A 15144-nucleotide genomic window follows, 5' to 3' on the forward strand; every position below is an offset into this window, starting at 1 on the left:
CTGTAATGTCCTTCTTTATCGCTTGTTACTTTCTTTGTTTTGAAGTCTATTTTGTCTGATACTAGTAGTGCAACACCTGCTTTTTTCTCTGTATTGTTTACATGAAATATCTTTTTCCATCCCTTGACTTTTAGTCTGTGCATGTCTTTGGGTTTGAGGTGGATCTCTTGTAAGCAGCATATGGATGGGTCTTGCTTTTTTTCCATTCTGTTACTCTGTGTCTTTTGATTGGTGTATTCATTCATTTACATTTAGGGTGATTATTGAAAGATATATACTTCTGTCCATTGCAGGCTTTAGGTTCGTGGTTAGGAAAGGTTCAAGGGTCGCTTCTTTACTATCTTACTGCCTCAATTAACTCGCTTATTGAGCTTTTATAGGTACTGTCTGGTGATTCTTTATTTCTCTCCCTTCTTATTCCTCCTTCTCCATTCTTTATATGTTGGGTGTTTCATTTTGTGCTGTTTTGTGTTTCCTTTAACTGCTTTTGTGGGTAGTTGATTTTATTTTTTCCTTTATTTAGTATTTGGTTGGTCTGCTTTCTTTGCTGTGATTTTATTTTGTCTGGTGACATCCCTTTAGCCTTAGGCATGCTCCCATCTTGAGCAGTCCCTCTAAAATACCCCATAGAGGTGGTTTGTGGGAGGCAAATTCCCTCAACTTTTCTTATCTGGGAATTGTTTAATCCCTCCTTCATATTTAAATGATAATCGTGCTGGATACAGTATTCCTGGTTCAAGGCCCTTCTGTTTCATTGCATTAAATATATCATGCCATTCTCTTCTGGCCGGTAAGGTTTCTGTTGAGAAGTCTGATGATAGCCTGATGGGTTTTCCTTTGTAGGTGACCTTTTACCTCTCTCTAGCTGCCTTTAAAACTCTGTCCTTGTCCTTGATCTTTGCCATTTTAATTATTATATGTCTTGGTGTTGTCCTCCTTGGGTCCCTTCTGTTGGGAGTTCTGTGCACTTCTGTGGTCTGAACGATTATTTCCTCCCCCAGTTTGGAGAAGTTTTCAGGAATTATTTTTTCAAAGACACTTTATCCCTTTTTCTCTCTCTTCTTCTTCTGGTACCCCTAAAATGCGGATATTGTTCCTTTAGGATTGGTCACCCAGTTCTCTTAATATTGTTTGATTCCTCGAGATCCTTTTATCTCTCTCTGCGTCAGCTTCTATGTGTTCCTGTTCTCTGGTTTCTATTCAGTCAATGGCCTCTTGCATCTTATCCATTCTGCTTATAAATCCTTCCATAGATTGTTTTATTTCTGTAGTTTCCCTCCCTACTTTGTTGGTTAGCTCTTGTATTTTTCTCTGCGGCTGCATCAGCATGGTTATGACCGTTATTTTGAATTCTTTTTCAGGGAGATTGGTTAGGTCTCTCTCCCAAGATTCCTTCTCAGGGGAGGATGTCTGGGTTAGTCTGGTCTGTATCAAATTCTTCTGCCTTTTCATGGCGATAGAGGTAGTTGTGGGGAGCTGGCACGTGTGTCGGCTGGGAGAACGACCCTTCTTACTGGTTTGTGGCCTTCCTCTCCTGGGAGAACCGCAACCCCTAGCGGCTTGTGCTGGGCAGCTGTGCGCAGATGGGACTTCAAATTCTTGCCGGGCCGCTGTGAAAGTAGCTCTGCCCTGCTGCTGTGGTCATGGCCTGTCTCAGGCTGCTGCTCCACTATGGCAGAGCCGTGTCAGATGGCAAATGGGCGGGAGGCTGTTTATCGCCGGGAGGGGCCTCCGAGCCGCGCTGCCACCCAGGGCGTTAGGGCTCCTGGAGTTCCCTGGGATTCCCAGCTGCTGGGCTAAGTGTCCCGGGATGCTTCCGTCCAGCTGTGGGTTCCCTGTCCCTTTAAGACTTTATAAAAGCACTCGCTTTTCTCTGTCCCAGGGGCGCCGGCTGCAGGGACCCGCTCACAGGTTTTACTGTCCTGTTTCCTTGGCATCCAGCATGCGGTGTGTGTCTGCACTCCCTATGCAGTTGGCTAGGGTTGGCTATTTAGCAGTCCCGGGCTCCCTCTCCCTCCCCGCTCCGACTCCTCTCTCCTGCCGGGAGCTGGGGTTAGGGGTGCTCAGGTCCACTGGGCCGGGGCTTGTATCTTAACACCCTCCGTGAGGCGCTGGGTTTTCGCAGGTGTGGATGTAGCCTGGCTGTTGTCCTGTATCTTCTGGTCTCTCTTTTATGGATAGTTGTGTTTGTTGTATTTTCAAAAATATATATGGTTTTGGGAGGGGATTTCCGCTGCTCTCCTCATGCCGCCATCTTGGCTCCTCCCCTCTGTGTAGTTTTTATGTTTTCTTGTTTATTATGTTGTAAGTGCTGGTACAATGATGTGACTATTAAGTTGAGTAATAGTACTAAAATTTTGCCTTTTCAATTTAGATTTCATTTTTATAGTCATCTGTTACTGACTGTAAAGACTGCTATTAACTACACATTAAAATTAGAATGATTCATTATTTACCTTCTTGATGGTTAAAACAAGTATACCTTCTTTCCTTCTACTTTTAGGTCATGAGATCGTCTGTGTGAGCGGTCTGTCATTGAATTGGAGTTTTTTAAAGCTGACATACAGCTGGGACTTATCTCCTATAAGTGGACTACAAATTCTTCTCTTACAACAACTACGTAAAGAGACAAAATAGCAAAGATCTGTCCTCCGACAAGTATGACCGCCACCCCTCATGGACATCCTGGAGGAGGGAGTGACAGCCATGGCCAGGCTCCTGATGGGCAGTCTCAGCCCCCCTTTCAACAGAATCAGGTAGGATGTTTAGGCTACATTGTTCTGGGCACTATGGAAAGCTAAGCAGTGCCATCTGTACTGAATAATTTGTAAAGAAATCGTAAAAGCTATTATTTTAAATTAAACTTTAAGAAAAGTTGCTGATATTTAGTAATAGGAATGCTATTATATATGCTTTAGAATATACTTATATATTTTTTTGTATGTAAGGCCCTGTGTATATCTAAGGGCAAAGGCATTAACTAAGTCAGTCATTTTACCCTTTAGTGATAAGTGTAGGCTCTAAGCAGTTGTTGTTCAAACCCCATCTTTGAACCACGTTAACCTTATAGTGCAGTTAAGTAATGTTTCCAATCCTTCATTTTCCTTCTTTGAAATGAGAGTAAATGAAGTAATGTTTATTGAAAGCTTGACATACTTTAATATCAAAGGTTTGTGCTGGTCTACATTCAAAGAATTGTCTTTTGTCTGGAAATAATTTGTCATAAGTGGAAAAGTATTTGTAAAAGTCTAAACATTTTTTCATTTTTTATTTCTGATGTTGGTAATTGTATTTCCTTTCTCTTGCCTAGTTTTACTGCCTTTCATTAAACTGTAAAGTAAAATTTTGCAAAGCATTGGGTTTTGTTTTTTGCCCCATTTGTATATATTGTTATTTTCATTTGTTCATCTTGTTTTCTTTGGGTTTACTTTACTGGTCCTTTTCTGATTTCTTAATATGGAAATTTATATAGTTACTGTCAACTTGTCTTTCAGTTCTTCTGTTTTCTGAAACATGCCGTTCTTAGACTATAAATTTTCTGAAACTCATTCCCATGATTTTAGATGTATTGACACCTACTGTAATTCACTAAGCATGTTTTAAGATTTTTTGTGGTGGTTTGATGTGAGAATAGTTTTAGAAACATGCTGCTTCATTTTCAAGTATTTAGAGGTTTTCTCATTAACTTCTCGTTATTTTTTGTAGCTTGATTCCTCTGTGTGTAGAGAGTATGTTCTCAATGATGTCACTGCTTGGGGGGTTTATTGAGGCTTTGTGTGTTCCCTGGCATGTGGTCCATTTCAATTCTATGAGTACTTCACAAGTACTGTTAATGCTATACTCTATGCTTTAGTGTTCATTACACACGTCCATTACTTCCAGTTTGCTCATTATGCTCTTTCGATGTTCTGTATAGCCTTTTCTTTGTTGTTTTGTTGGTCAGCTGGTTTTCCTACGAGTTGAGAAGTCTGTTAATTTCTACCTGGGATTATGCCATTTTACCTTTTTTTTGCTCTGTCAATTTCAGCTAGAAATATATGCTAGATATAGTTTGAGCTTGTAAGATGCATACAGTGATTTTTCCTACTCCTAAGTGAACAATTTGTACAAAATAACAAAAGCAGTGGTTATAGTATCGCATATACATAAAAGCTGGTTATAGTTTACAGGTAAATGAAAGAAGTGACAGGAATGATAGAAAGGAGCAAAGGAAGGAAGTTTGGAATAATTTGTTGTTATATGCTACCCATGAAGCTGTGTAGTGTGTATGTATACATACATAGATGCCTTTGGAACCATATATATATTTCTCTCTCTATATATTTATTTAGTATGTATTTTATATATATATAAAACATATATCATATATTTTACTGAAATAAAGTTGATACATAACCTCATATTTGTTTCAGGTATACAACACAGTAGTTCAGGTACCCACATATTAAATCCTAACTGCACTAAGTGTGGTTACTATGTGTCAACACAGAAAGTTGTTACAGAATCACTGACTACATTCTCCATGCTGCACTTCCACCCGTGACCAACTTATATTATGATTGAGTATTATCCCCCTCATTTTCCCACTCACCTGCCCCAACCCCTACCCCATGGTAATCTCAAATCACTTCTTAGTGTCTATAAATCTACTGTTCTTTTTTTGTCTTAAGAATTCACAAATAAGTAAAATCATACATCTAATGCTTTTCCTTTCTGGATAAAAGTTCAAGTCCTGACCTACATAATTTTTCTTATATCTGAAGAACTTTTTTTTGCAAGGCAGATCTACTGACAAAAAAATTACCTCAATTTTTGCTTGTGTATAGTATATAATACACTTCACTTTGAAGTATAAGTTTTCAGGATAGGGAATTCTGAATTGGTTGTGATTTTCTCTCAGCCCTGTTGCATTTTCTTGTTTGTGTGGTTTCTGAGGAAAAGTCTGCTATAATTGCTACCCTTGCTTCTTGATAGGTCCTGTGCTTTTATCCCACTTCCCTGCAGTTTGAATATGATGCCTAAATGTCGTTTTTTGACATCTACCTTGCTTGGTGTTCTGTAAGCTTCCTGGAACTGTGCTTTGGTGTCTGCCATTAATTTGGGAGGAATTCTCAGTTCTATCTACTTCCAGTATTGTCTCTTCTTCTCTTTGCATCCTGACCATATGTTTTATAGTTGGCCTAGAGTTCTTGGGCATTTAAAAAAAATTAAGTATCATTGCTACACAACCTTGTGCTCAGGTTTCACATGAGGAACATTGTGGTTACTACATTCCCCGTATTATCAAGTCCCCAGCACATACCCCACTAGAGTCACTGTTCCATCAGGGTAGTAAGATGCTGTAAGTAGAGGCACTATGTGTTTTCTCTGTGCTATACTACCTTCTCCGTGCCACCCCTATTTATGTGTGCTAATCATAATGCCCCTTAATCCCCATATGCATCCCTCCCCACCCGCCCTCCCGAGCCCCTTTCCCTTTGATAAATATTAGTCCATTCTTTGGTTCTGTGAGTCTGCCGCTGTTTTGTTTCTTCAGTTTTTGCTTTGTTCTTATGCTCCACAGATAAGTGAAATGATTTTGTACTGGTCTTTCTCCACCTAGTTTATTTCACTGAGCTGAGCATAATACCCTGTAGCTCCATCCATGATGCTGCAAATGGTAGGATTTGTTTTCTTCTTAACGGCTGAAAAATATTCCATCGTGTATATGTATCCATTCCCTCTACTGATGGACACTTAGGTTGCATCTTTATCTTGGCTTTTGTCAATAGTGCTGCAATAAATATAGGGGTGCACATGTCTTTTTGAATCTGCAAAGTTGTTTTCTTTGGGTAAATTCCTAGCAGTGGACTTCCTAGGTCAACTGGTATTTCTATTTTTAGTTTTTTGAGGAACGTCCATACTACTTACCACCATGTTTCAACTAATTTACATTCCCACCAGCAGTGTGGGAGGGTTCACCTTTCCCCACATCCTCACCAGGATTTGTGGTTGTCTGTCTTTTGGATGTTGGCCATCCTAACTGGTGTAAGGTGATCGCTCATTGTGTTTTGAATTTGCGTATCTCTGATGATTAGCAATGTGGACCATCTCTTCATGTGCCTGTTGGCCATCTGAATCTCCTCTTTGGAGAATTGTCTGTTCATATCCTCCACCCATCTTTTAATTGGTCTATTTGCTTTTTGGGTGTTGACGTGTGTGAGTTCTTTACATATTTTGGATGGTAACCTTACCTTGTCAGATAGGTCATTTATGAATATATTCTCCGATGCTGTAGGATGCCTTTTTGTTCTGTTGGTGGTGTCCTTTCCTGTATAGAAGCTTTTCAGCTTGATTTAGTGTCACTTATTCATTTTTGCTTTTGTTTCCCGTGCCCGGGGAGATACGTTCATGAAGAAGTTGCTCATGTTTATATAGATTTTTGCCTATGTTTGTTTCTAAGAGGTTTATGGTTTCATGGCTTACATTCAGGTGTTTGATCCATTCTGAATTTACTTCTGTGTATGGGGTTAGACAATGATCCAATTAGTTGTCTTACATTTAGCTGTCCATTTTTGCCAACACCAGCTGTGCCAACACCAGCTGTTGAAGAGGCCGTCATTTCCCCATTGTATGTCCATGGCTCCTTTATCGTATAGTAGTTGACCATACATGTTTGAGTTAATAGCTGGACTCTCTGTTCTGTTCCACTGGTCTGCTCTTATGCCAGTACCACTTTGTCTTGTGTACTGTGGCTTTGTAGTAGAGCGTGAAGTTGGAAAGCAAGATCTCCCACACTCATTCTTCCTTTGCAGGATTGCTTTGGTTAGGTTTATTCCTAGGTATTTTAATATTTTGATGTAATTGTGAATAGAATTGTTTTCCTGATTTCTTCTGGTGGTTTGTCATTAGAGCATAGGAAAGCAGCAGGTTTCTGTGTATTAGTTTTGTATCCTGCAACTTTGCTGAATTCAGATATTAGTTGTAGTTTTGGAGTGGAGCCTTAAGGGTTTTTTATGTATAATATGTCGTCTGCAAATAGTGACAGTTTGACTTCTTCTTTACCCATCTGGATGCGTTTTATTTCTTTGTTTTATCTGATTGCTGTGGCTAGGACCTCCCAGTACGACGTTGAATAGCAGTGGGGAGAGTGGGCTTCCCTGTCTTGTTCCCGATCTTAGAGGAAATCATTCAGCTTCTCGCTGTTAAGTACAGTGTTGGCTGTGGGCTTGTCATATATGGCGTCTGTTATGTTGAGGTACTTGGCCTCTATATCCATTTTGTTGTGAATATTTATTATGAGTGAATCAGTGTCTGGAGATGTTTATGTGGATTTGTCCTTTTTGTTAATGTGGTGAATGATGTTGATAGATTTGCAATGTTGTACCATCCTTGCATCCCTGAGATGAATCCCACTAGATCATGGTGTACGATCCTCTTGATGTATTTTTGAATTTGGATTGCTAATATTTTGGGGAGTATTTTTGAATCTATATTCATCATGGCTATTGGTCTGTAATTTTCTTTTATGGTCGGGTCTTTGCCTGGTTTTGGTGTTTGAGTGATGCTGGCTGACTTCATAGAATGAGTTTGGAAGTAGTGCGTCCCTCTTCTATTTTTTGGAAAACTTTGTGGAGAATGGGTATTATGTCTTCTCCATGTGTCTGATAAAATTCACGGGTAAATCCATCTGGCCCGGGTGTTTTGTTGTTGAGTCGTTTTTTGATTACCAATTCAATTTCTTTGCTGTTAATTGGTCTGTTTAGATGATCTGTTTCTTCCTTGGTCAGTCTTGGAAGGTTGTACTTTTCCAGGATGTTGTCCATTTCTTCCAGTTTCTCCAGCTTGTTATCATATAGATTTTCATTGTATTGTCTAATAATTTTTTGTATTTCTGGGGGGTCCGTCATGACTTTTCCATTCTCGTTTATGATTCTGTTGATGTGTATAGATTCTCTTTTTATCTTAATAAGTCTGGCTAGGGGTTTTTCTATTTTGTTTATTTTCTAAAGGAACCAGCTCTTGCTTTCATTTATTTTTTCTATTGTTTTATTCCCTCTATTTTATTTATTTCTTCTCTGATCTTTTCTGTGTACCTCCTTCTGCTGACTTTCGGCCTCATTCGTTCTTCTTTTTCCAATTTCAGTAATTGTTCCTTTAGACTATTCATTTGGGATTGTTCTTCCTGCTTTAAATAGGCCTGGTTTACTATATACTTTCCTCTTAATACTGCCTTCACTTTGTCTCTCAGAAGTTGGGGCTTTGTGCTGTGTTTGCCATTTGTCTCCATGTATTGCTTGATCTGTTTTAATTTGGTCGTTAATCCATTAATTATTTAGAAGCATGTTGTCATGCGTCCATGTGTGTTTGTTTTCTTTTTAAGGTTTATTTCTGGTCTTAGCTATAGCTTTGTCATCTGAGAAGTTGGCTGGTAGAATTTCAATCTTTAGGAATTTACTGAGGCTCTTTTTGTGGCCTAGTATGTAGTCTATTCTGGAAAATGTTCCATGTGCACTTGAGAAGAATGTGTATCCTGCTGCTTTTGGGTGTACTGTTCTGCAGATGTCTGTTAGGTCTGTCTGTTCTAGTGTGTTGTTCAGTGCCTGTGTGTCGTTAACGCATTTTCTGTCTTGTAGATCTGCCCTTTGAAGAGAGTGGTGTGTTGAAGTCTCCTAGATTGAGTGCATTGCATTCTGTTTCCTCCTTAAGTTCTGTTACTGTTTGTTTCCTCTATGTCGGCTCTCTGGTATTGGGTGCATATATATTTGTAATGGTTGTATCCTGTTGTTAGACTGACCCCTTTTTTCATTATGAAATGTGCTTCTTTGTCTCTTGTTACTTTCTTTGTTTTGAAATCTATTTTGTCTTTTACAAGTACTGCATCACCAGCTTTTCTCTCCGTGTTGTTTGCATGAAGTATCTTTTTCCATCCCTTCACTTTCTGTCCATGTATGTGTTTGGTTTTGAGGTGAGTCTCTTTGAGCGGCATATAGATGGGTGTTGCTATTTTATGCATTCTGTTATTGCTCTGTGTCTTTTGATTGGTCCGTCCAGTCCATTTACCTTTAGGGTCATTATCCAAAAATATGTTCTTACTGCCATTGCAGGCCTTCTATGTGTGGTTAGCCAGTGTTCAAGTGTATCTTTACTATCTAACCGTCTAACTTAACTCACTTATTAAGCTATTGTAAACACAGTGTAATGATTCCTTAATCGATCTCTCCCTTCTTATTGTTCCTTCTCCATTCTTTATATGTTAGGTGTTTTAATCTGTACTCTTCTGTGTTTCCTTTAACTGCTTTTGTGAGGAGTTGATTTTATTTTTTTCCTGTAGTTAGTATTTGGTTGGTCTAATTTTTCGTGTGATTTTATTTTCTCTGGTGACATCTGTTTAGCTTTATGAGTGCTTCCATCTAGAGCATTGCCTTTAAAATGTCCTGTAAAGGTGGTTTGTTTGAAGCAAATTCCCTCAACGTTTGCTTGTCTGGGTATTATTTAATCTCTCCTTCATACTTAAATGACAGTCATGCTGGATACAGTATTCTTGGTTCATGGCCCTTCTGTTTCATTGTGTTGCATATACCATGCCATTCCCTTCTGACCTGTAAGGTTTCTGTTGAGAAGTGTGATGATAGCCTGATGGCCTTTTCTCTCTCTGGCTGCCTTTAATACTCTGTCCTTGTCTTTGATCTTTGTCATTTTAATTATGATATGTCTTGTTGTTGTCCTCCTTTTGTCCCTTGTGTTGGGAGTTCTGTGGGCTTCCATGGTCTGAGAGACTATTTCCTCCCCCAGTTTGGTGAAGTTTTCAGCAGTTATTTCTTCAAAGACAGTTTCTATCCCCTTTTCTCTCTCTTCTTCTTCTGGTACCCCTACAATGGGAATATTGTTCCATTTGGATTGGTCACACATTTTTCTTAATAGTTTTTCATTTCTGGAGATCCTTTTATCTCATTCTGCCTCAGCTTCTCTGTATTCCTGTTCCCTGATTTCTATTCCTTTAGCAGTCTCTGCACCTCATCCAGTCTGCTCTTCAGTCATTCCAGGGATTGTTTCATTTCTGTAATCTCCCTCCGGACTTCATCCCTTAGCTGTTGCATATTTCTCTGCAGGTCCATCAGTACGGTTATCACCTTTATTTTGAATTCTTTTTCAGGAATATTGGTGATACATATCTCCCCAGGCCCTCTCTCAGTGGTTGTCTGGGTGATTCTTGACTGTACCAGATTCTTCCTCCTTTTCATGGTGCTAGGGTTAGTCGTAGGCTGGTAGCGCATATGTCAGGTGGGGGAACAGAGTCCGTTCCTGCTTGCTGTTCGCCTTGCCCTTCTGCATTGACTGTGTAGGTTACCCGCACACTGGGAGCAGCCTCTCGGTTAATGTCCTTCACGACTCCTTGTGGGGCAGCCCTCGGGATAGCCCAGAGCCCTGTGGGAGTCGCAGGTGTACTGGTTGTGCTCTCCTGCACAATCGGCACCCCTTCGTGCTTTCTGAACCTTGTTCTCGTTTGCTCTGTGTGTGCTGGGTAGGTGCACACTGGCGGCAGCCTCTTTCTGTGGCTCGGTTAACTGCGTGCTGGGAGGAGAATCTGGGCTCTTGCTGTGGGTGGGACTGCTCTCAGCCTGCTCAGCTGCTGTGTTTGGGCACCGCCAGCTGGGGAGAACAAATGGCAGGCTGCTTATTGCCATGAGGGGCTTCAGAGCTGCATTGCCACCAAGGGGGTTAGGGCATATGAAGGTCCTTAGGATTCCCAGCCTGCTGGGCTTAGTGTGCCAGTATGCTTCCGTCCAGAGGTTAAGCCCTTCTCCCTTTAAGACTTTCAAAAAGTACTTGCTTTTCTTTTGTCCTAGAGGAGCTGGCTGTGGGGACATGCTCACAGGTTTTATTTTTCCATTTCCCTAATATCCAGCACACCATGCCATGTGTGTCTTTTCTCCCAGTGCGTATTACTAGGGCTGGTTATTTAGCAGTCCTGTGCTTCCACTTCCTCCCCACTGTGACTCCTTTCCTCCTGCCAGTGAGCTGGACTCGGGGAGTGCTCAGGTCCTGCCGGGTTGTGGCTTTGTAGCTTACCTTTTCGTGAGATGCTGAGTTCTTACACATGTAGATGTTGTCTGCCTGTTGTACTATGTCTTCTGGTCTCTCTTTTAGGCATAGTTGTATTTGTTCTATTTTCAAATATATACATGGTTTTGGGAGGAGATTTCCATTGCCCTTCTCAAGCCTCCATGTTGGCTCATCCGTTCCCTGTTTTCTTTTGAATACTGATGTGTGGGGTTTATCTGTCCTCTTGATTTCATTTTTTTTTGAACTCTTGGATTATGAAATAGTTGTTTCTTTACCTTTGTACTCTTTAGGTATATATTTGTTAATGCTTGTAGTTATTACTTTAGGAATGATAACATGTTTTATGTAACCTATTAAGCAAGTTTTGTCACTTAACAATAAAGTAACTTAGGTTGTTACTGTGTGATATAACAATTACTTCACAGTTACTGTTCAATAAGAATGTAGGAGTGACTTTTGAGTGGTTCAGGCAGAGTGTCTCTTATGTTGTGTTTAGCATGTCAGCCACGGTTACAGTACTCCGATGGCTTGACTCTGGCGTTGGGGAATACATTTCCACAATTGCTCACTCACATAGCAGGAATGTCACTTCCTCACCACATGGGCCCGTGAGTAGGGTTTCTTTAGAATCTCTCAGGCATGGAACTCCATTTCTTCCAGAAAGATTTCTCTAAGGAGAAAGAAGGCATGGTTATTCTTACGGTTTAGCCTCAGAAATTCATGCATCATTTCCAAAGTTTTGTGTAAATATTTGTGGTTAAGAAGTTTCATTGCCTGTCAACAATGATTCAGTTTTAAAAAGGTTCATTACAGCTTTTATTTGTACTAAACATTGTAAAAACTAATGTTCTCTAATTTCAACTTACTTAAATTCATGCAGTATGATTAGGCCATTATTTTTTAGAAGATTCTTAAATCACAAGTATAAAAATGTGAAAAAATAATCACAGATTGGCCAAAATCTTAAGTATTCTGATCCCACCTTATTAAATATTTACAGCTACATACAGACAGTTATAGATTTGTAATATTTTCACTTAACTGTGTTGGTATCTGAATCGAGAAACGTACATATGTTATAGACTTAAGTCCGGAATATTTAATTTTTAAGATATTATCATCTGATTCCTCCAATGAGAATTCCTCAGCAACTCCTCCAGATGAACAGGGTCAAGGTGATGCTCCACCACAGCATGAAGATAAAGAACCTGCATTTCCACATACTGACCTGGCAGAGTTGGATGACATGATCAACAGGTAAATTTGACGGGAAGAACAAACTACGACCAGCATTTTAACTGGTACTGGAAGAGAAAAAAGGTGGACTGCAGTGTCAAAATAGTCTTACTGTCCATTAAATAGCCTTAACATTTTAGTCATTACCAAGTACCTCATAATTTATTGGTCTTAGTGCATGCATTTGTATGGGTTTTTAACAACTGGGTAATAATGAATAAAGCTTGAAAATGTTCTTTAATATTTTAGTTGGTATGTTTCTGGCTTAGAAGTACAGACAGGAATTTCCTTTTAAGCATTTATGAAATGTGTTTCTTCTTGATACACATAGATTGCTTGAGTTGCTAGATGACTTTCCTTATATTGTCCATTTTAAACAGCAGAGATATTTCAACAGTTTATGTTTCTTTTATTTTGTCTGGTGGTTGCTGATTTGTTCATAAGAGTTTACTTCTGATTAGAACTGAGTTACAAAAATTCCTAATGCCAGGAAAATAAAGATGCTTTTTAGTGTAACTGAAAAGAACAAAAAAATGTACCAATTTATATCTAGCAGATGGCTTGTAATAAGTATTTTTTTATCAAAATGATGCGGGTGATAAAGGGATGCAGGCAGATAAGAATTCAGGACCCCAGTCAGTTCAAGGCCTTTTTAAGTTTCAAGAAGCTTCAGGGCCCTTGTAAGTTGCAGAAAGCTCCAGTCCAACTCAGCCAGCCATTCAGAAGTACACTTAGATACATGGACCTCAACTCTAATTGATTTGCCCTGTACTAATAAAGCATCGTACTTTCAGCCAATCAAGAATGAGTTGTAATGTCATTATTTCAATGTTTTGTTTGGTCCAGGGAGGGGGGAAGTTCTCCTCTCAGGAGGCAGTATAAAACCACAGCCACTACAGCACTAACATCATCCTCCCTTGAAGACTGTTCTGAGTAGCAGGAATGTTCTGTTTACTCATTGAAAGAGCTTTGCTCGTTGCTGCTCCATACTCTTTTCCCTGCTGGCTCCATTCTTTGTCTCCTCCAAGATATGTTCCTGGGGAAAACATCATCTCAGCCAGTAACACAAATACAGTATTTGGGATTTCTGCTGTCCTTTAGTAAATAATTAAGGGACAGATGGAAGGAAGTTCTTTCTGGGATAGTGGGTTAATTTCGGGTACATTCCTAGATGCCTGACATTTTCATGAAGCTAGGGAAAATACTGGCTTCTGCGTTGCTTTTTGATCTAGGGGTGTACTTACAAGGCCATAAGTGCTTGGGACTCTAGAAATCATGTAATCTGTAAGAAAAATTGTTAACTGTTCTATAAAGGTGATTTTTGAGGGAGAAATCAGCCATTTGTCTCTCTCTTTTGTGTTTCTGAAGATAATCACAAGAAAAAAGGGTCATTGTGTTGTGCCTTACCAGTAAAACAACCTCAGAGGAACACTTTCTTTCTTACTAACAATGGGTTTACATCTAATTGGTTTTTGATTAGTTTTAGTTGTCTGTGAAAGTTCTTAAATGAAGTCTTCCCTTATTGTTGTATTAAAATTATATGTGGGTTCAATAAATACCTTAGGTTCACAAAGCAGATTTAAGAAGGTTTTTTACTTTTATAGTGAATATATATTATCAGAGATTTTTACATACTTTCCTAGCAAAAGTAATTGTAGTATGTAAGTTGTTTATAGTATTTCATTTTGTGCACAATGAATATGGCATCTTTTCATTTCATAAAAATTCTTATGCCTAGTTGGATGGTTCCAGTTTGGCCCAAAGGGGAATTAGAAGTGCTTTTAGAAGCTGCTATTGATCTTAGTAAGAAAGGTGAGTTTATATTTTACTGTGTGATCCATAATGTATTCAAGTGTGTATACTTCCACATTGTTCTTGATAGCTTTGTTTTTCTCTGTTACCCAATTCTTGTGTCTTCTTAGACTGCACTTTCTCACTAAACTTCCTGGAAGGACTTTATAATATGTAGAGCAAAGACTCATAGAAACCTTTGGACAGCCCTTAATGACACCTGAGTCCTTTAAAATGTTATGCAGAATTTTGTATGTGTATTCATAATCCTACGGATAGGATCTATTGTGTCATTGTATTTTCAAAGGGGTAGTTACTTAAAAGTTAAAAACATTTTTTAAATATAAAAGACTTTGAAAATCTGTTGCATGAAATAGTGTAAGTAGTATACATTCAAGTATATATTTTACAAATTAAAAAATACTATATGACCATATGACTTGACATTATTAACTGTTTTTTTGTACTTAAGTCATTTGTAATTGAGAAAAACTAATTAGCAAAAATTTCAGACAAAGCATTTAAACTTGACATTTGAATGATTGACTGGAAAGTCATGAATCAAAGTGCATGCTAATAGAAACCCCATCTGTTATATTTAAATGGAAATTGGTGTTTCATTAGTATCATTTTTATAATAGACTAACAATTTTGATGTTAAAAACTTTTTTTCTGGAAGAGAGAAAAGTTTTGAAAATGAATTTTTTAGTTTTGTTTTGGGGTTTTGTTCTTGTTTAGCAACCAATAAAGAAAATCTAGTATTACTGCTACCAAGAATGAACTTTTATATTGGAATAGATCATCTTTAAATGACTTGTTCTAATGTTAGGTTCAGCTGAATTCTTGCAAATCACTAATTTTGATAATAGTATTTGGTTAAAGATTTGAAGGCTTAAAGAAAGGGCTGAAGCATTTTCTGGGCCATTTAAAAATGAATGGAAGTGGAGTAGCCACAGGTACATGTATTGTCAGTGTCCTTAGTCAGTTTTTAACATCTATCTTTGGTTTCCTGTGAAGTCTGTCTTACTCTTTGGCCAAGGTAATAGTTTTATTTAACAGTAATTATCCTAC

At 38.7% G+C, this 15144-nt stretch overlaps 1 protein-coding gene across 3 annotated transcripts in view; it reads left to right on the forward strand.

Annotated features, from left to right (window-relative positions):
• The first annotated feature begins 2660 nt into the window (after window positions 1-2660).
• The window catches only part of LOC130682129 (probable ubiquitin carboxyl-terminal hydrolase FAF-X), a 165969-nt gene continuing 153485 nt past the window's right edge, over window positions 2661-15144 (forward strand). For all 3 annotated transcript variants that reach the window (XM_057496262.1, XM_057496264.1, XM_057496263.1), the window contains exons 1-3: window positions 2661-2756; window positions 12158-12303; window positions 14015-14094. In XM_057496262.1, coding sequence (XP_057352245.1) covers window positions 2661-2756; window positions 12158-12303; window positions 14015-14094 — 322 coding nt within the window. The remainder of the gene's footprint in view (window positions 2757-12157; window positions 12304-14014; window positions 14095-15144) is intronic.

The sequence above is a fragment of the Manis pentadactyla genome, chromosome Y (assembly GCF_030020395.1).
Source record: "Manis pentadactyla isolate mManPen7 chromosome Y, mManPen7.hap1, whole genome shotgun sequence".
NCBI classification, from domain to species: Eukaryota; Metazoa; Chordata; class Mammalia; order Pholidota; family Manidae; genus Manis; species Manis pentadactyla.